At 43.0% G+C, this 19,779-nt stretch overlaps 1 protein-coding gene and 1 non-coding gene across 3 annotated transcripts; both read left to right on the top strand.

Annotated features, from left to right (window-relative positions):
- The first annotated feature begins 1,260 nt into the window (after positions 1-1,260).
- Positions 1,261-1,367, top strand: LOC142849143 (U6 spliceosomal RNA). Its single transcript, XR_012910539.1, has one exon. It is a non-coding gene; the product is annotated as a U6 spliceosomal RNA (small nuclear RNA).
- Positions 1,368-5,977: 4,610 nt separating this feature from the next.
- LOC142848853 (putative vomeronasal receptor-like protein 4) lies at positions 5,978-13,734 on the top strand. 2 transcript variants are annotated; one of them, XM_075971039.1, is made up of 2 exons: positions 5,978-6,028; positions 12,829-13,734. In XM_075971039.1, the coding sequence occupies exons 1-2, from the start codon at positions 6,014-6,016 to the stop codon at positions 13,732-13,734; spliced, it is 921 nt and encodes a 306-aa protein (XP_075827154.1). In that variant the 5' UTR covers positions 5,978-6,013. The 2 variants fall into 2 exon arrangements, with proteins under 2 accessions (XP_075827154.1, XP_075827153.1); XM_075971038.1 differs by lacking the exon at positions 5,978-6,028 and having other exon boundaries at positions 12,832-13,734.
- The last annotated feature ends 6,045 nt before the right edge of the window (positions 13,735-19,779 follow it).

Here is a 19,779-nt window from a genome sequence, read left to right as displayed (position 1 = left end):
CTTCACTGGCTTTAAACTTATTTTCCCCACGAAATTGTCTCCTATAGGTATTACAGCACATGAAGATAAACCCTTGCCACAAACTTGTTTACACCACAAGGGTTATAAAACACTAACTGCTTACCGTACTCTTCTTGCTCAATTAGTAAATCAGGGGAGAACTCGATGTCAACAATTATAAGTATTTGTCCCTTGCTGTGCTAGCATCCATTTTAAGAGTGTTACAGAGCTCTGTGGATTTTCAGTTCTTATTTGCAGACTACTACGGAAGCATAGGAAATCATTATCCATATGGCAAACTATAGGATTTTCTCATAAAAACTAGATTTCTAATTTCAAAAACTTGTTCAATATTTTTCCACTCTGTGGGAAGGCACTTATTTTATTGATGGCTCATCCAACAGTATAGGAGGAACTCATGATCCGGATAGTAATCAATCTATTATAGGGCAGACTACATTGATTAATCTATTACAGTTAATCCAGAAGCCCCTAAATACTGTTTTATATTCTGCTCACATTGTAGGGTTATTTCTAGTGATAGAAACTGCATCAATTTTGTCTTCACAACCTGTTATGCCCCCATTACTACAGGAACTACAACATCTTGTTAAATCCACACACTTCCTTTTGTTTATTACCAATTTTCACCCATACTCTACCCTTCCTGGTTTTGCTACAGAGGGAAACAAGCAAGCTAACCCACTCACCTGCCCAATTTTTACTTCTCCAGGGAAAGAGCCCCAGCACCACACACTAGTGCTGATGGACTCTGTGTACAACCCACGTCCCGCTGAAGGAAACAAGTGAGGGGAGCTATGGGAGGACGTCCTGTGTGTGCCCCTGTGTTAGTTATGCAGCTGGAGTTGATCCTGGGGGTTAAAAAAACTAATAAATTAAAACAAATGGATGACACTCACTTTGCTTTTGTGCCTCAGGTGTCGTATTTTCACATCTGCATTAATTAATTAATTAATGCATATTCTAATATTTCAGCTACACCTCAGTCCTCAGAGACTGCTTCTGCAGTGGGCTCTTCTCTTCTCCAAACTTTTGCTGCTATGGGAATGCCTACTTCAATAAAAACTGACAACGGAACAGCCCATAGTAGTAAAAAAAAAAAATCAAAAACATCTGTAAGGAATGAAATATTAACCATATTACAAGTATTTCTTATCATCCTCAATGTCAGGGCATGAGTGAAACCTCCTAGAGCATTAAAACAACAGCTATTTTAAAAAAGAAAAAAGGGAGCATCAAGTGCTCACTTCGGCAGCACATATACTAAAATTGAAACGATACAGAGAAGATTAGCATGGCCCCTGCGCAAGGATGGCATGCAAATTTGTGAAGCGTTCCATATTTTTAAAAAGAAAACAGTAGCAAAAAAAAAGGAGCAGCAAGGGCTTTAAAAGACAGTATTTTATGAATCCACTTCAAGAGTCTTCCTATCTCCATACATATTATACTATACATGAAAAAAAGAAATGTTTGATATACTGAACAACAAAAAAAGGTGTTTTTCTAATCATTAGTGACCTTAAAGAGGACTCAGAAAAGCAGGAGGAAATAACACTCAGTAAATTCAGGCTGTAGACCAGAAAAAAAATAAGCAAAAATATTAGAAATGGAAAACTCAATAAGCCAAATAAAAACCAGTAAGAAATACTACCCCCCCCCCCAAAAAAAAAGATCAAGCAGAAAAAACATCAGGGGTTGAATGAAAATTTAAGGAAATACTACACTGAGTCACTACAGAAATGAGCATGACCGTGACTTTGAAAACTTTATGATTAAGAGTGAAGACCTTGAACGTTACAGGCTAGGAGAGTTAATATCCTACACGCTACAAGGGAAGCTACATGTGAACTCTGCATACACTATATGAAATGATTTTTGTCTTACACACACATGCACAAACACACACACAAACTTTAGAAAGAGCCCCTAAGTCACAGTAAGGTATGCCTAAGATTGAAAAAGAATAAAAGGAGAGAAAATGTCTATACAGAAGCCCCCAGCAGTCCAGGGCCGACACTAAGTGTTGACAGAGGCTCCTTGTTTGTTTCCTGGCCGCCCAGGACTAAAATAATCACACAGAAACTATATTCATTACAACACTGTTTGGTCAATAACTTATGAATATTTCTAGCTAACTCTTACATCTTAAATTAACCCATAGTTCCTGTCTGTGTTAGCCACATGTCTTGGTACCTTTTATCAGTGAAGCATTCTCATCTTGCATCCTCTGCATCTGGATGATGACTGCAAGACTGAGCCTTTCCTCTTCCCAGAATTCTCCTCTTCTAGTCGCACCCCCCAATACTTCCTGCCTGGTGACTGACCAATCAGCATTATATTAAACCAATACAAATGGCATATCTTTACAGGGTACAAGATCATTGCCTCACAGTACTTCCCACTTCTTTTTCTTTTCAAAACAAGAACTCTAAACCTAAATCTTTGTTTAGCTTTATTCCTGACCATCATCCATAACAACGTGTAACTAACACTCTAAACAAAGACAAACATCCGTAACCCATTTTTGAGGAATGGGGGTATAGTTTTCTAGGCTACTTCCTGCTGACTGGGGCACTGATAATCTTATGGGGAACCTAAAGAAAATTTAGGATTATTGTCAAGTCCTGGATGGAATATTCTGTGAGGCTTGATCATCTCAACCAGCAGTCTTGAGGCTGTTCTGGATATAGAACTCAAAGAAAGCTCCAATAAAGGTCCTCTGAAATGTTGAATCATCTGGGCCATCTGCCCCATCAAACATTTTTCAGGGGATCTTCCTCGATCAAACCTGATATTTCTTAACTCAGAATGAATCTACAGCTTCTCATTTCTTGTGGAAACCAAAGCAAAGCCTCTTCTCCAAAATAACATATCTTCTGACCTAAATTTTGAAGTCAAGACATTTTCAAAATATATATTTTAGATTAATCAAACTTTAACAGCTGTTATTCCTTCCTCAGCTATCAAACAATTCAAAGACAACACAATAACATAGAGTATCCAGATTCTCTGTGTATTTTCCATCATTATGTGGCTTTATTTTAAACTCTATTTCTTTTATTTTTAATTTTTGTGGGTTTTTTAGGGACAGAGTTTCTCTGTGTGTCTTTAGCTGTCCTGGAACTCACTCTATAGACAAGGATGTCCTTGAACACACAGAAATCTGCCTGCCTCTGCCTCTTAAGTGCTGGAATTAAAGGTGTGTGCTACCACACCCAACTAATCTTTTTTTTTTAAAGACTTTATCCTTTTTCTTTTCTCTCCCAAGCCTACATATATTTTTAAACACACTGTAAACCATTTAGAGGGTTTTTTTATCTGAATGTATCTTTACTGTATATCTCTCTTTTTCTCACCACATGAGTCTAATTTGCTAAGTGATATGGCTAGGATTAAAGCCATGGCTTTGATGTCTGGATCCACACCATTCCTTAGCTTTCTGAAAGACTTTGCCTTTCATGGCAAAGGTACTGGTGGGAGCCATGTTTATTGCCACAGCTCTATGGAGTTTCAAGGTACCTGCTACCACCAAGAAGCATGCTGCCGGTGATTCATAAACACTATTTAAGTGTTTGGTGACCGGGCTCTTAAAAGAGCTGGAAGGTTTTAGCAGATAAAGCTGCATCAGGAAACCTCTCTTAAATGAGATGCACGTGCCTCTAACAGACACCACCCAAAGAAATGCTGCTACCAAGAAGCTATGCTGAGCTTTTTCTTTTGTATCTAGAATTATTTCCCAAATCCTCTCAAGTTTTATGTGGTTGTAGTTGCCCATGTTGGTGCCATTTGTTGACAGAGACTGCTGTAAAGTCTCAGTAAGAGACTAACTGATGCAGCAGACAGGCCAGAAACTCCCTTTCAGGAGAGTGAAGGACAGACCTGTTGTAGTAGGAGCAGCGGGCTGCGTCCCTGGCACCCGGCCGCCCCCACGGCTAGCTTTACCCGAAATAATTACACAGACACTGTATTCTTTTAAACACCGCTTGGCCCATTTCTATCTAGCCTCTTCTAGGCTAGCTCTCGCACCTGGACTAGCCCATTTCTAATAATCTGCTGTAGCCCACAAGCTGGCTTACCAGGAATGATCTTAACCTGCGTCTACCTGGAGTGGGAAAATCATGGTGATTCCCTGACTCGGCTTCTTTCTCCCATCCTTCTGTTCTGTTTTCTCCACCCACCTAAGGGTGGGCCTATCAAATGGGCCTAGCAGTTTCTTTATTGCTTAACCAATGAAATCAACAGAGTGATATATGACACTCCCACATCACTTCCCCTTTTTCTGTTTAAATAAAAAAAAAGGAAGGCTTTAACTTTAACATAGTAAAATTACATATAGCAAAACAGTTATCAAGCAAGAATTACAGTTACAATATTTATATCTACTTTATCTTTTATCATAACAATGGAAAACTATAACTACCTATCCATTCTTCAACTCCATCAAAGACTCCAGAAGGATATAATATTACCTAAGTAAACAAGAACTAAGAAACTTCAAATTCTAGAAATAACAAAGACATCTTGCTGCCTGGACAGTCACCCAAAGTTCTTTTGTACCGTTGGGGCATCCATCTTCAGCCTTCAGGCCCATAGTATCCAGCAGACATTTTCATCAAACAGGAAATTCCAAAGACAGTTCAGTCATTTTCTGCTGTGTCCTGCAGAATGTCTCGCAGACTCTTTCATGAGTCATGAACCCCAAAAGATCGTCTCACCTTTAGGCAAGTTCAGCAGTCCTCTCCCTGCGGGTTCTCTTTGTCCAGTTTATGCAGCAGTCCAGGCAAGAGCAGTTTCTTGCCCAAATGGCTATCAAACTCCATAACGATCCTGTTCGATGCCCATCTTCCTCTCAAAGTAGATTGGTGCCGCCAGGAGCAGACATGTCCCATTGTCATGAAAAGTCCTAAGTTATTAAAATATTTTAAATGCCATATTCTGTAGCCTTTGAGAGATATGAAGAATGCCTATCTGAAATATATCTCTATATATCTAGAAAATCTAAGTAACATGACTACAAACTTGACTATTATTTATGATTATCCATCAACAACCTATATTTCCTAATTATACATTACATTTTAATAATGAACTACACAATCACAATACCTTAATCAAAATCAGAAACACTTATACATATAACAAAATTGACCTTAAATCTCTATCAATAAAGCAAAATCTATATTAATGCAAATTATTCATATCTATATCATATCCCCCTTTAAATGTTAAAGAACGTTTTATAAACCATATTTGGGAACATGGGCGCAGTTTTTTCTCTCCAAACTGCTTCCTGCTGAATGGGGGCGGCGTTAATTAGGTCTTTCATGGTATAACCTGTGTGCTAGTTTCATCTCAGTTGGCAGTTGAGCAAAGCAATTTTCTGAAGGTGTTCACACCAACCCTTCAGGAGGGCGTGGTCTATCATACCATATCGGGATAAATGCAATCCACAAGGTCTGATCCTCTGTGAAAACAAAAGAAGAATCTCTTTTCCAAAGTATCATATCCTTAGATCCAAATTCTGAAATCATACCCTCATGATATCCGTTCTGGTTCCACTTGGCAGCCCATATAATGAAATGTCTCTCTGTACTTAGCTCCTTCACAGTCAAAAATTTTAAAGAAAACACAATGTACATAATCCAGACTCTTTGTGAATTTTTCATTTTTATGTGGCTTATTTTTCTTTATTTCTCTTAATCTATAACTATCTGTATTCTGTCTCTTTAAAGACTTTACCCTTTTTTTAACCATTAACTTTATTCTCTATATTCTTTTTCTTCTCTCTCTCAAGCCTACGTACATCCAACAGTGTGACTCATTGAGGTCTGTTATGTCTGAATCTGTTTTATTGTGAATCTGTAATATTTTTACTATCCAGGAGCATTTCTTAAAATGTTAAGCAGTTCTTAAAAACTTAAGTTGCACCATGTACAGGTAATATGGTACCGCCTGTGTCCTGCCCAGTCTAAACCTTAACTGTGCTGTTTTTATGGTAATTACGGTAGTTCCTGCCTGAGACCAGCACAGTTCATCATGGCGAGCTGAGCAGCTTCTGCCTCAGAGCCATTTGGTGCCCCTGAGCCACACACAGTTCCAGGCACACAGCAGTCCACATTGCCATCAACCAAGCCGTAGCACATTACTCCAAATGCTCCATTCAAAAGCTCTGTCTGCTGCAGAAGGCAGACAGAGATCGCAATGGCGGCACAGCCCAGAAAGCCGGCATTTTAAAACAGCCAGTTTTTTCCTGCTGCTGAGTCAGGCCAATTTCTTTGCGGCACGCAACCCACAAACAGCAAAAAGCTGTCTTAAATTCTCTCTCTCTCTCTCTCTCTCTCTCTCTCTCTCTCTCTCTCTCTCCTTTTTAAGCCCTCTCAGATTTTAAGTGGAGTTCATTAGCACGTTGGGTGCCACTCTGTAGTAGTAGGAGCGGCGGGCTGCTTCCCTGACACCCGGCCGCCCCCACGGCTAGCTTTACCCGAAATATTTACACAGACACTGTATTCTTTTAAACACCGCTTGGCCCATTTCTATCTAGCCTCTTCTAGGCTAGCTCTTGCACCTGGACTAGCCCATTTCTAATAATCTGCTGTAGCCCACGAGCTGGCTTACCAGGAATGATCTTAACCTGTGTCTGCCTGGAGTGGGAAAATCATGGCGATTCCCTGACTCGGCTTCTTTCTCCCATCCTTCTGTTCTGTTTTCTCCACCCACCTAAGGGTGGGCCTATCAAATGGGCCTAGCAGTTTCTTTATTGCTTAACCAATGAAATCAACAGAGTGATATATGACACTCCCACATCACAGACCCAGGGCTTAGATACCACAGAGTGTCTCTGGGCAAAATTAGGAGCCTTCTTTTCTTTTCTCCCCCATCTCTCTTATCCACCTCACCTAACAGAAGCTCCCATGGTTGGGAAAAACAGTCTCCTGAATATTAGTTCCCAGATATGACCACTCCAGTGCACTCCTTCACACCAGGAAGTGGATAGACCCTGGGAAGGGAAAGGAGCCATGGAGGTGGTGACACATGACTGGCTGTGTGCATTGTGGGTGAGTCGGAGGTCCTCTCCTTGGATCTCCCCTGCTGTCTAAGGGCAATGAAAACTAAAGACTTCATATCTCAAGCTGCTTGCTGTTAGAGACCCAGAACTGATGTGTGCAGCTTAGAGTTAAATACACATAACTCTTCTCGACGTGATCTGGACAATAACTGAGCAACTGATCTTCAAGAGACAGAAGCCCATTGTTTCACAGTGAACATCAGTCTAAAGAGTTACATCCAAAGGAGAGGAGAAAGGGAGAACTTGGCCAGGAGAGGGGTTGACTGCTCTGCACAGAGTCAGCACTCAGAGCAACAGACAGACTCCGGACTGTCCCCTGCAGCTCCACCCTGGACACCACACCTGAAAATCAGCCCCTGGCTCTAGCCCTTGAACTTCTTTGCTTTTGGTTTACTGAACTTCTTTTTATTTTTCTTGAAACCTCTATTTTTTATTAGATTGATTCATCTTAACTATTTTTATTTTTAATCATTTTATCTGTATGTTTTGCCTGCATTTATGTATGTGTACCACATGTGTGAGATACACATGGAGGTCACAAGAGAATACTGGATCCTCTGGAATTGGAGTTATGGGTTACAGGGTGCAGAAATTGACTGAGTCCTCCTCAGGAGCAGCAATTGCTCTTAACCACTTAGCCATCTCTCCAGCCCTGGTGTTCAGCCTCTCAGAAGTTTCTACCAATTCACTAACTGACTTGGGGTAAGTGGAGGACAATTTCCCAGGAGCCAGGTACCCAGGGTGCTGTTCATCCTCACAGCCCTCCTTGTCACCACACAGGGACTGTAATTAGGAACAGAAAGTTTCAGCCTCAGCAAATGGCAGGCCACCAGGGAGTGTGCAGAGCTAGCAACCAGGAAGGACATGTGCATCAGGAGCCCCTTTCCCCTAGAGAAGCCAAACTCCTGATGGTGACATCCTAACAGCAGTGACATTTGCTGGGAACACAGGGCTTAAGGATGATAAACAGAGCCTGGATGTGGTGTGAGAACACCCACCCTGAGCCCTGCACAAACTCCACAGGTAAGTGTTCCATCAAGTCACAGTGGACTGAAGCTGCCTTTCACCTTGACAGAGGGGCTGTGAGGTAGGAATGGGGAGGGAAGTTGGTTGAAGAGAAGGATCTGAGTTCCTCTGTCACTGTGAGAAAGAAAGGTGACAGGATCCAGGGAGAAAGCAGGCTCTCATTCCCACCTGCAGTGCAGAATTGTTTCTATGTCCATGAGGGAGCCTTGTGCAGCTGCATGGGGCACAGTGGGCCAGAGATGCTCATGACAGCCCAGGCAGGTAGAGCAGACACGGGATGAGATTTCAGCTTGAGTGTGAGGAAGCTTTTCCTCTCCACAGTTTCTCCAGGCTGTGTGCTGTCCTCACAGGAGAAAAGGCTCCTACTGTACAGTATCTTAGGTCTGGTGCCCTCTCATCTCTCAGAAAGGGGCAGGGGGCTTTGCCCTTCTTTGTTCTGGTTTTATTATTCCTGAGGCTTTCCTGCCCAGACTCAAAACATAACACAGTGGACGGTGCAGATAATTGTGGGGGAATCTGACAAGACACAAATCGCAGAACAATGCATCAGAGCGTGGTTAACACTGGGCAGGCACTGTCCTAAGTTTCTCACATCTCTGCTCCGCTGATTCTCACAACACATGTGAATGACACCAAGCACCATCCCTACATTAGTGACTCTTAAAGGAGCCAAGCAAAATGTTCAAAGCCAGGCATAGAGCAGTTAGGAAAGATGGAGTTTGACAGACGGGATAATTGGTCCCAAACTTGAGCTTGTCAATTTTGCAATTTATCCTTTTCTAGTTTATGGATTTCTCTCTCATGCCTCTGGGCCTGGCATTGGTCCCCAGAGTCCATGACCCATTTCTGAAAGAAAACCCTGACTTGATTAGTTTCACACAGGTTGCTCTTTTCTATTTCTATTTTTTTCTTTTGGGATTTATCTTATATATCCCAGACTGGCCTTCCAGGTCATTATATAGCTAAGGATGAGCTGGAAATTCAGCGTTTCCTGCCTGCATCTCAGTGTTAGGATTAGAGTTGCTCACTACCAGACTTTATGTACTGCTGGGGATTGGACCCAGGGCTTATACATGCTAGGCAAGTGCTCTACCTACTGAGTTACATCTTCAGCCCTTTCTTAAAACAGTTTTTTTTATGTGTATGGATGTTTTGCCTGCATGTATATCTGTGCACCGTGTGCATATGTGATGGAGACAAGAGGACACCTTCAGGTCCCCCGGAACTGCAGTTAGAGACATTGGGAGCAGCCACGAGGGTACTAGAAACTGAACCCAGGTCCTCTAGTTGAGCAGTCAGTGCTCTTAACTTCTGAGCCGTCTCTCTAGCCCAAACTCTTTGCTATTTCTTACATGCTAAGAGTAAGAATTGGGAAAGTTGAATAAATATGTATGTAAATATCTCTTAATAATCACCCTGAAATAGATGTGTGTGTGTGTGTGTGTGTGTGTGTGTCTTTATATGTATGGGGGCAGCTTTTTCAACTCACATATCACACTGTTTAGGAAATCAAAGACAGTTTCACCACTATAAGTTTTGCTATAAGTGATCACATAGGACCATATGAAAAGCTATCAAATTATGAACAGATCAATACAGGCAGATTTTAAGAGAAAATAAAGCATTGTTGATGAGTTTCTTAAAGGCTAACCCATGCCCTCCACTAAACTGGTTGAAGCCTGGTATCCTACATCATTGCACAAGTGGAGAAGGACAGACGACTTCCCCAGTGTACCATCTAAAATGAATGGACTTTCCAGGATACTCAGCTTTATCAATCTTAAGGAAAGAGATCAACTCAAATTTTCCCCAGATTGGCTTGTCATTTCGTCTCTGTGATTAAAGTGGTTTTAAAACCAACAGCTTCCTTGAGCAACCTACAAAGTTTTCAATCAGGCATTACGCTAACCCTTACATAAAACATAGAAAACCAGTGTGCCTGTGGCCATGTCAAAGGAGCAGCAGGTGGCAACTGAAGCTAAAGGTGTCCGTCCACCAGGAGACTCTGATGGATCTATCCCAGTTAGGCAAGGCCCCGAGACCACAGACCCCAGAATGTCTTTTGCTTCTGCTCTGCATTGTCGTGTTTGCTGCTGCTATCTTTCTCTGGTATCTGGCATGGTTAAACTGGGTGTGGGGAGATTCCCCAGTGCCTGTAAGGGGATGAGTTTCTCTCACGGAAACATCCCATTCTATTGGGCATTTTTACCTGTGGTTATGATAAAACATGATTCCTTCCTAAGCTGTACTGTGTTCTTGATAATAATAATGCTAGCTTATACAGAGCTGTTTTCATAAATAAAAAAATACAAGGAAATGTTACACAGCTAGAGTCTGTGAGTTTCTCTTAAGCAGCTACCTAGATCATAGCTCAAGTTAATGATTAAGAGGAACAGTTGAATCCGAGGATCCAGGCTGACTCGAATTCCTTTCATCTTAATGCTGAGAGATGCTAATGCTGAGAGACGCAGTCATAGGTTTCTGTGTGCATCATTAGCTGAAAGAAGGTTTTCCCTGTGCTCTGTAGGAATTCAGTAGAATCGCTGCACGGGGTAGAAATTAGGCCGAACAGCTGTTTTTTAGAAGTGCTTTGACCTTGAAGAATCCTTGTGGAAAACAGTGATTGTTTTGCTGAGGACCCCTTGTGGCCAATTCCATGACTTTGGTCACAAGACACCTCAGGCACATCTGAGGTAATTGTATTATTGTGTATTTATTATACACAATGCATAATAAAGGACTAGATTCACGGAGGTTTGTGATGGTCCCTTTCAGTAAGATGTATATGAAGAAATGCCTTGTGTAGCTGTTGGAGCTTGCTCAGGAAGGAATCCACTGGGGTTACCCTGAGAGGGGACTCTGAGGCTGAGGAAATAAAGACAGGATAGGGAGCAGAGAAAAATGTAGAGCTCAATAAAAATCAATTTTAAAAAAAAGAAAACATAGGATAAACTAGGAGGACTGAAGGTTAATACCAAAAACAGCCCCGAGTTCACTTCTTAGCCAGAATATGTACTAATTACAGGTAAAAGGCAGAACAAAAAGTAGTCCAGTCAGCTAACCACCTCCCTGCACTGGCCTTGGGAGGAAGCTCAAGCAGGTGCATTAACTCGTTCAGCTAAGCAGCTTCTATTTTCTAAGGAGGAGTGCTCTGGCTGGCATACAACAGCCCAAATCTTAATAGAAAAATGTGCTCTTTCATCTGGGCAACAGATGTTACTCATAGCCCTCAAGGTTACTGGAAACAGCACAGCAGGCAAGCTTGAACTCAAATGATTTCTTTAAGTCAGAAATTACTCCAGACAGAAACTGATTTATATGTGCAGGCTACCACATGTTACAATTGATAAATATGCCTTTGTACGGCTGTTTGGGGTCCAAGACCAGTCCATCCAGTTCAGTCCATCAGAAGAAGCTAGACTTTCCTGCTGCCATATAGGTCTTAAAATTTCATCATGAAATGCCTTTTTTTTAATTGACAATGAAAGAACATAGAGAGAATGCAGAAGAATTGAGAATAAAGAAAGAAACCATCAAGAGAGAATGTGAGTATCTTTTTCCCTAACTAAAGATGAGCCTTGGCTATTTCATGTTCCTGGAGAAAGGTAGGTGCCAATGTTATATTTGTAAGAGGAGGTTCAAGGTAAGTCAGAAATAATTTTGATGAGGAGAAAATGTCAAATTGTAGAGGAGAGATAGAAATTAAGGTTGTCATGTGAAGCTCTCTGTGTTTTGTGAGGAGTGAAACAAATAGAGGAAGTTTCTGCTTCAAAGGCTCATTTTGACTTCAATGTAGAAAGTAAAGAACAGGGAAAAGAGATAGCATACATAAAATGATGGCAATCACAGTGTGAAATAGCAGGGAGGACTCACAGGCTGGGGGATTTCTGACTGAGAGCATCACTAGACAGAACCAACTTTAAAACAATCAACAAATCAGGCCTCTGTTAAGACTCTACAGGAACAGTTTTCCTGGTGTTATGCTGGGGAAGAGATCCCAGGAGAAAGAGTAACAACAGGATAAAGTGGAGTGAACAGGAAATCATGTTCAAAATTATTCTACCCACGAAGATTTGGAACATAATCTTTAATCACATTTAGTTCCACATGGAGGACAGTGATCTAGATGTCCATGCCCCCACTACCTCACTAACCTCTGTCTAATTTACAATCAAAGGGCTTGGGAAGAGAATACCATACCATCTCCTCTGAGAACCTGGACCATTGACCAAGAACAACTTTTTGAGAAGTTGCAAGGCTTTTATTAGTTCCACAACCATTTGAGTGATGGTTTTATATGGGGCAGTGAAGAGGATCAGGATGAGGCACCAACACTGTCCAGGAGCCTGAGGTCCCACTGGGTGTGATGAGGGAAAAGGAAGGAGGGTGTCAGGCTAATCCTCAGGACTGTATTGCTTAGGAAACTGCCATGCATTTAGCTTTTGTCTGGGGAGAGTATAGTCATATGACCTTGAGGAATGATGGATCTTTGCGAATTCAGGAAACTATCAAGTTTATGACCTGATTGTAATTATCATCATTTCCACCAGAATTGAAAACTGAAAACTAAAAACAAACCAAGCAACCAAAAAGAACAACAAACTAAGATCAGGCATCATCAAGGAAAGAACTTGAGACCACTCTTGTCATAATAAACAGAGAAACCTTACACACGTTTCTCAGATGATTTTCCCTAGTGCACTGCATGAAGTCAGAAGATGAAGTGGAACAACATTACCCTAGCAACAGTCTTCCTTTCTCTAGCCATACCTGGAATTGTAGGAAATATCATAGTATTCATAAGGTATGTGTACGCTTCTGCTTTGGGGACTGAGAAAAAGCCCATGGGCCTTATCCTCATTCATTTGGCCTTTTCTAATATGATCATTATTTGTACCACAGGGATCACAGACATAGCCACACTGTTTTATTTCAGAAACTTCCTCGGAGATATTGGCTGTAAAGCTATGGTTTTTCTGTCAAGGATGGCACGGGGTTTATCCATCTGCACCACCTGTCTCCTCAGCATGGTCCAGGCTGTCACCATCAGTCCCAGGACCACTTTTTGGACAAAGCTAAAACCACAGACCTCATGGCAAGCTCTTCCCTTTTTCCTCCTCTTTTGGATAGTTAATGTTCTCATAAGCTCCTACTTACTCTTCTACATCAAATCAGGGAACAGCTTGAACATGTCTCTACCTGGAATATTCACTGACCATTGCTATATGCTGCCATCAAGACATAAAATCAAGTGGCTTTTCCTCTCCCTCATGGCCCTTCGTGATGTCATCTTCCAGAGTCTGATGGGCTGGAGCAGCGGGTCCATGGCTCTCCGTCTATATGAGCATCACAAGCGCGTCCTCTATCTTCACAGCTCCAGGTGTGCGCACAATTCCCCTCCAGAAATCAGAGCTACCTGGAGTGTGCTCATTCTAATGACCTGCTTCCTTTTCTTTTACTGGGTAGATTTCATTCTCTCCTTATACACTGGTTTCACAGGGGCACATGATTCTATATTACTAAATATTAAAGCAGTTTTAGAATTTGGCTATGCTAGTTTCAGTCCTTATGTTATAATTAGCAGAGACATCCGTGTTCCTAATGTCTTGCACGCTCACTGAGAAGTGTAGAAATTACATGCTATGTCTATTCTCGATGAGCTGAGGGTACGTACATTGTAAACTGCTTTGCCATGATGAATGTTAGAGCTGGAAGACCTGCGTTTTCGATACAGCACAGGCTGTCAGTACATAGCAGAGGCTGACGTTGAGATGGCTGGAAATCCCAAATGCTGATATTGTGGGCATTCCCCCACCAAACTCCATTGGCCTTCCTTTGTTAGTGTGTCACAACGTTAAATTAGATAATATAACAATACATTTCATTGTCTTAAGACGTCTGGCAGCACGCCATCTTAAATTCAGTGTTTCTAGGAAGGTGGAAAGTGGATTCTTACCATTTTCCCATTCCACCAATGTTGTCATGTGACTTTCAGCTTCTCATTAGCACCGGGGGAAATGCTGCTTGTATAGCTAATGCCAGAAATCAGTATTTCATTTTGCCTCCAAAGGCAGAGCATGAGAGCAAGAGAGGGTTGGCGGAGGTGAGGAGATGATCCTTATCTGAGGTGAGTTTGTACAGAGAGTAAAGCAGAGGAGGAGATGAGTGACGTCACCGCATCAAGGCCAATTTGGTCAACAGCTGTATGACACAGCTAAATTCCAGAGTTGCTTAGAAAACTCATGTCGATGCAGGGGGACAATTATAACCAGGTCAGGTCTTAAAGTCCTCCCACAGGACACTCCGGAAAACAAGCTCTCTCAAACGATGCCATTGCAGGCCTAGAGACAATGCCCCTGACCCCCTCACAGGCACACCAATGTGTAAAGCCTGTTGACAGGTTGTTAACACTAGAGTTTCTCCCACTGGCTCCCAGTCACTCATTGTGGCCTCTAGTAAACATCCCGGTGTTTGCTAGCACTCCCTCGGCCCCTGAATCCCTTACAATGTGCAGGACACCCTGCTGGCCTACAGACAAAAGAACCAGGGTGCCGAGGGAACCCTGGGGATCTGCTTGGTGAAGCCTTACTAAACAGTAGCACAATTCTGGTGCCAAGAACTCCATGGCCTCCAGCCCAGTGTACTCAGAGAATGCAGAAATCTCACCAGTCCCACATCCTCAGGGCACTATGCTGCAGCTGTCCAGGGAGGCTCCCATCTGCTCCCACAGGCTATTTAAACTGTTTCCCAAAAAAATAAACACATGGTTATCCCTCTTCCTCTCCAGTGGTTGCAGTTGGCAGCTTTCTGTTACCCTTAGGGCCACCTGGGAGCACAGGTATCTAATTAAACCCAGATATCTTTTAATTTGGTCTGATTTGGTTTGATTGGGGTTATTTTGCGTCGGCGGAGTGGCTTAGTTAGGAAAATATTCCTGACACAGCAGAGTGGTCAGCAATTGTTTGACATTATCAGATTCCAAAACCGCTAGGAAAACAGTGATGACAAGGTGGGACAATCTGTCCAGGACCGGCCGCAACAAAATCACCTCTTACCAGGGTAGGAGCGTGGGAATTGAAGAAATATAAATAAAGGATACGAAGACACATAGAATAACAAAACAGAAACCTTAAAACAGTACCGGAAGGGTATTCCAGGGATTACTGAAACTCTGAAACCCCCGCATTTATTTTTCCACAGCTTTTATACCCAATGTAAACTGGGGGAGAAGGTAACAAAAGACTTTATTAACATGATACATAGGCTAACTCACATAGTCGATGGCCTTATCACTCTAAACATCAAATCCTTAGCATTCTGTCCTCTAGGTAGCTGAGGTACCCCAAGTCACGTACACTGAAGACTGCCCTTTTCCAAGTGACCTCATAGTTACTATGGAAGGAGCAGAAGTACATTTGCATATCCTGACCACCTGTCAGGATGGCACTGAGCTTTCTTAACTTCAAAAGAGCCAGGCAACCACCTCCTGAGTTAGAAGGTGCAATTAAGCCTGTTAGTCTCCGAACTCTGACCTTCAGACAAGGTGGAAATGGGCTTGCATTCTTCGATCTCCCCAACAATCCCAGATCTCAAATAATCACCAGGAGAAGCTCTGGCAAACGGACTCTCAAATGATGCCATTGCGGGTCTGCAGACCACACTCCAGGCCAGAGCCTCATTAGTACAGGGTCTCGCTTTCTGTCAATTACTACGGCCGACACTGAACATCTGGGGTTTGCTAATCACTTTGCCTGTAAATCCACGTTCCTTCACCACTGACCTGCACAGGTGCATGCTGAGCTATGGACCAGGAGACCTGGGTAGTGAGCTACTGAAGACATCAGCTTGGTGAAGGCCAAGAACCACAGCTTTGCCCAGCAGAAGGACGTTGCTTGTGATGAGCACTCACAGCCCCAGGTCCAGGAGGACAGAGAGGGTTCAGGATGCCCCCTGACCCTGCTTCCCTGCAGCTCCCTGTGCTGCAGGTTCCCCAGGGAGGTTCTTGTCTGTCACTTGTATGTGCTGCCTGGAGGACCCTGGGATGGCTAAGGGCTGTTCATCAAAGCTGCCCATCAGCTCACTACAGTTCCTGCTGGAAGAGAAATGGAAACACCTCAACAGTTCCTGATGGATGTGGAGCCGAACCAACTCTCTGCAGCTCAGGATCAAACGAGCATCGGGCAGGAAGGAAACAAGCTCAGTCCTTCCTGGTCTCTTCCAAGTCCAGGAGTTGAAACTCTTCAGAGCGAAAAAAGAGAAAGGCCATGCTGTTGGCTTGTATAATACTGCTCTTTGCTTAGATAAAGTAGGGTTTTTAATAAGATCCAACTAGGTTAAAGATCACCTTCAGAGTATTAAGAAATAGATGCATGCTAGGGAGGAGGGCTGTTTCTCTACAGCATTTATATTTACAGGTTGTATGAGTTTCATGAGTGGACAGTCTCTCTCGAGTGGAATGTCTCTCTCATGAGCGGACAGTCTCTCTCTCACGAGCGGGCAGTCTCTCTCACAAGTGGACAGTCTCTCTTATAAGTGAACAGTCTCTCTCATGAGTAACAGTCTTTCTCATGAGTGGACAGTCTCTCACGAGTGGACAGTCTCTCTCATGATTGGACAGTCTCTCTCATGAATGGGCAGTCTCTCTCATGAGTGGGCAGTCTCTCTCACGAGTGGACAGTCTCTCTATCATGAGTGGACAGTGTGAACAGAATGAGAGATCTGTTCCTCACCTAGCATTTCCATCCAGATCCATATGCCATCTATATTTTCTTATGCATCTTTAAAAGTATAAGGGATACAGAATCTTCAAAAAAGGTACCTTTGATACAGTGTGAAATGATTCCCACAAAAATAACAAAATGTACTTATCCATTTCCTTCCAGTATATCATCTGGTGGATATAGTGAGAGCACTTGACATTTTGCTTAGAGAATTCTGTGTACACTGCAGTGGGAATAGCTGCCCCAGGCTGTGTACGACCTCACGTTAGATAGATGAGGGAAACTAATGGTTATCCACGTCTGCACCCACAGGAGCCATAGCATGAGACCAACAGGGAAAGAGGTGTCATGGTGTAACTGTGCTGGTAGGGGAGCAGACGTTCTAAGGACAGACGTTTGTCACCTCTATTTCTCTATCTGAGTATTGATACAATAAACCCAAAGAATTAACATGTGCCCAGGAATCAGCTTCACCCTTGGGGAGGAGAAAGGCTGAAGCCCTGGGACTGTCAGACACATGTTGGCCTGAGTGTGGTAAGCATGGCACTGGCAGGTTTTGCCCTTTCCCCTTCCTCTCTCTTGCTCAACCATTAGACTACATTCCTAAAGCTGGCCACCTAGGGCTTTTCCCTTACTGGACATTTTGTTATACCTGACTAATTCTTGAGGTTGATCACCACTGTCCAAGTCTCAAAACATATGATGATGTCATTACTTTAGCCCTGCACGTTTATTTACATCTCTTTGCACTCAGGAAAGGAAGGGCCTCCTAGGAAGTAGAATATAAAGGACACAGAAGGACCAGTCTTGGGTACACATAAGTCATAAAAATGGCCTTGAGAGACCTCTGCAGGTCCAGGCATGATTGTGGGACTACTGAGGGAGTAGGCCTGAGCCTACTATCTTAATATTTAATATTTTCAAAATCATGTGGTTAGCATGAAAATCATATATGTACATATATACATGTAACATTCTATATTCTGAGAATCTTCTATCTATATAACTAAGAGCACATGCACTCACGCATGTACACAAACACAACATTTAAAGAAAAAAGACCCAAAGGTCATGAATTTAAGAGAGAGCAAGGAGCTCTCTCATGAGAGAGGTTGAAGGGAGGAAAGGGAAGGGGGAAATTATGTAATTATACTTTAATTTAAAATAAAAACAATTTAACAATAAATAGGAATAAAATGTGTAGTTTTGTTTTGTACACTAGTTTATTATTTATTTGGGATATATCCAAGGATTCTTTGATTAGCAGTGTCCTTGAGTATTCGGGCCTTTGAAGTGGTATCTATGGAAAACACTTCTCGTTTTATATAGTAGGTAACCAAGGACGCTATCTCTCAATGAACACAAAAACTAAATGGAATGGTAATACTTTGCATTTGAACTTTGGTGGAAGAATATTCTTACCTCTGACAGAAGGAAGAAGGCATGAAAATAATGAGATGGGGATCAGGACTGGGCAACAAAAATTCTAGTAATAGACACTCTGTATGGATTTGATTATGAGAACAACAGGAGGCCACTGAAGAACTTTCAGTAAAAGAATGGCAGATTATGACACATTTTAAAAGTCGCCCCTTGATGCTGTCACTGGCCACATTGGGTAGGAGAAAGGTGTGTTAGAGGGAAGCATGAGAGAAATGCGCTAATGCAGAATAAGACTGACTGTGCACAATGCAGGTTGAGTATGCGCAGAGTCAGACAAGGAGAGCATGCAGACAGTGGTACAGATGCAGTAGGGAAGGAGAGCCAACAAAAGGACTGCATGGTTCCTCCCTTCTGAGGCTGGAGTTACGGGCAAGCTGCCACCCACCAGGCACTCCCACATGGAAGCAAAGAACTTTAACTACAGAACAATCTCCCCAGTCAGGGTTTGTAACCCTTAGTTGTCAGCCTGTAACAATGGAATATTTGTTGTAAGCTTGCTGTACAAAATGCAGGTATTATGATCTGTTGGCCTGGTCTGTCTCCTGGGTACTACCCTGTCCCTTTAAAAAGACAAGCCCTGCCATCTCCCAACCTCACCCCACCTTCTGCTGAAGGAAGTGGATCTTCCTTCTGCTTCCAGCCTGTTCTCTCTCTCTCTCTCTCTCTCTCTCTCTCTCTCTCTCTCTCTCTCTCTCTCTCTCTCTCTTCTCTTCCCCCCCTTCCCTTTCCTTCCATGATCCACTAAATAAATACCCACCCACCGCAGCTCCTCATGGGACCAGCTAGCCTGCCAACATGCCAAGGTCTCTCACCCGCCACCTCCCACCCACCTGGGACCCACAGAGTCCACGGGTGGTGGGACCCAGCTGACCCTCGTGGCCCTCTGCTGCCCCCCGGGGAACTGTGCTATTTTATCTAAACTATCACATTGGTGCTCTGTGACTCTGCCAGGCTCTTTCCACCTTTCCTCCCACTGGTGGGTGAGCTGGTTGAAGACATGGGAAACTCTCAGCTCAGGAGCTGGGTATCTGCCTGAGTGCCAACCTTTATGCACACCACAGGCTTCGATTGGTGAGTTTTCCCCTTCCAGTCAGCTTAACCATTTCTCTGAACCCAAGGAATTGACCCCTGAGCTCCCGGAAATCCTCTGGTGTTCCTAGAAACAGGGGGATTGCCCCCAACCACAACCTTCGCAGCTACGGTTGAGCCCCTCACTGACATTCATCTCTGCTTGCTTCCCACAGCTATAGATGTGATCAGGCTACCCACGTTAGTCCCTCTGCACTAGCACTGCACACGCTGAGCAGTGCATTCGCTTTAGGACCCAAGCTCCCTTGGATTTTTTTGTTGTTCTTTTTTGCTCTTTTTTTTCTTTCTCTTTACTTTTTCTTTTCTTCTGGATCACTTGTAAAGTGGTCCACACTGTGAGAGACCGTCCAGGATAGCCTGTAGGCTCTGGCTTCAGAGTTGCCCAGACCAGGGCCAATCAGCTTCACTAACACC

The sequence above is a fragment of the Microtus pennsylvanicus genome, chromosome 4 (assembly GCF_037038515.1).
Source record: "Microtus pennsylvanicus isolate mMicPen1 chromosome 4, mMicPen1.hap1, whole genome shotgun sequence".
In the NCBI taxonomy this organism is placed as follows: Eukaryota; Metazoa; Chordata; class Mammalia; order Rodentia; family Cricetidae; genus Microtus; species Microtus pennsylvanicus.
The sequence above is the reverse complement of the archived record's forward strand: the minus strand, read 5'-3'. Positions and strand labels throughout refer to the sequence as shown.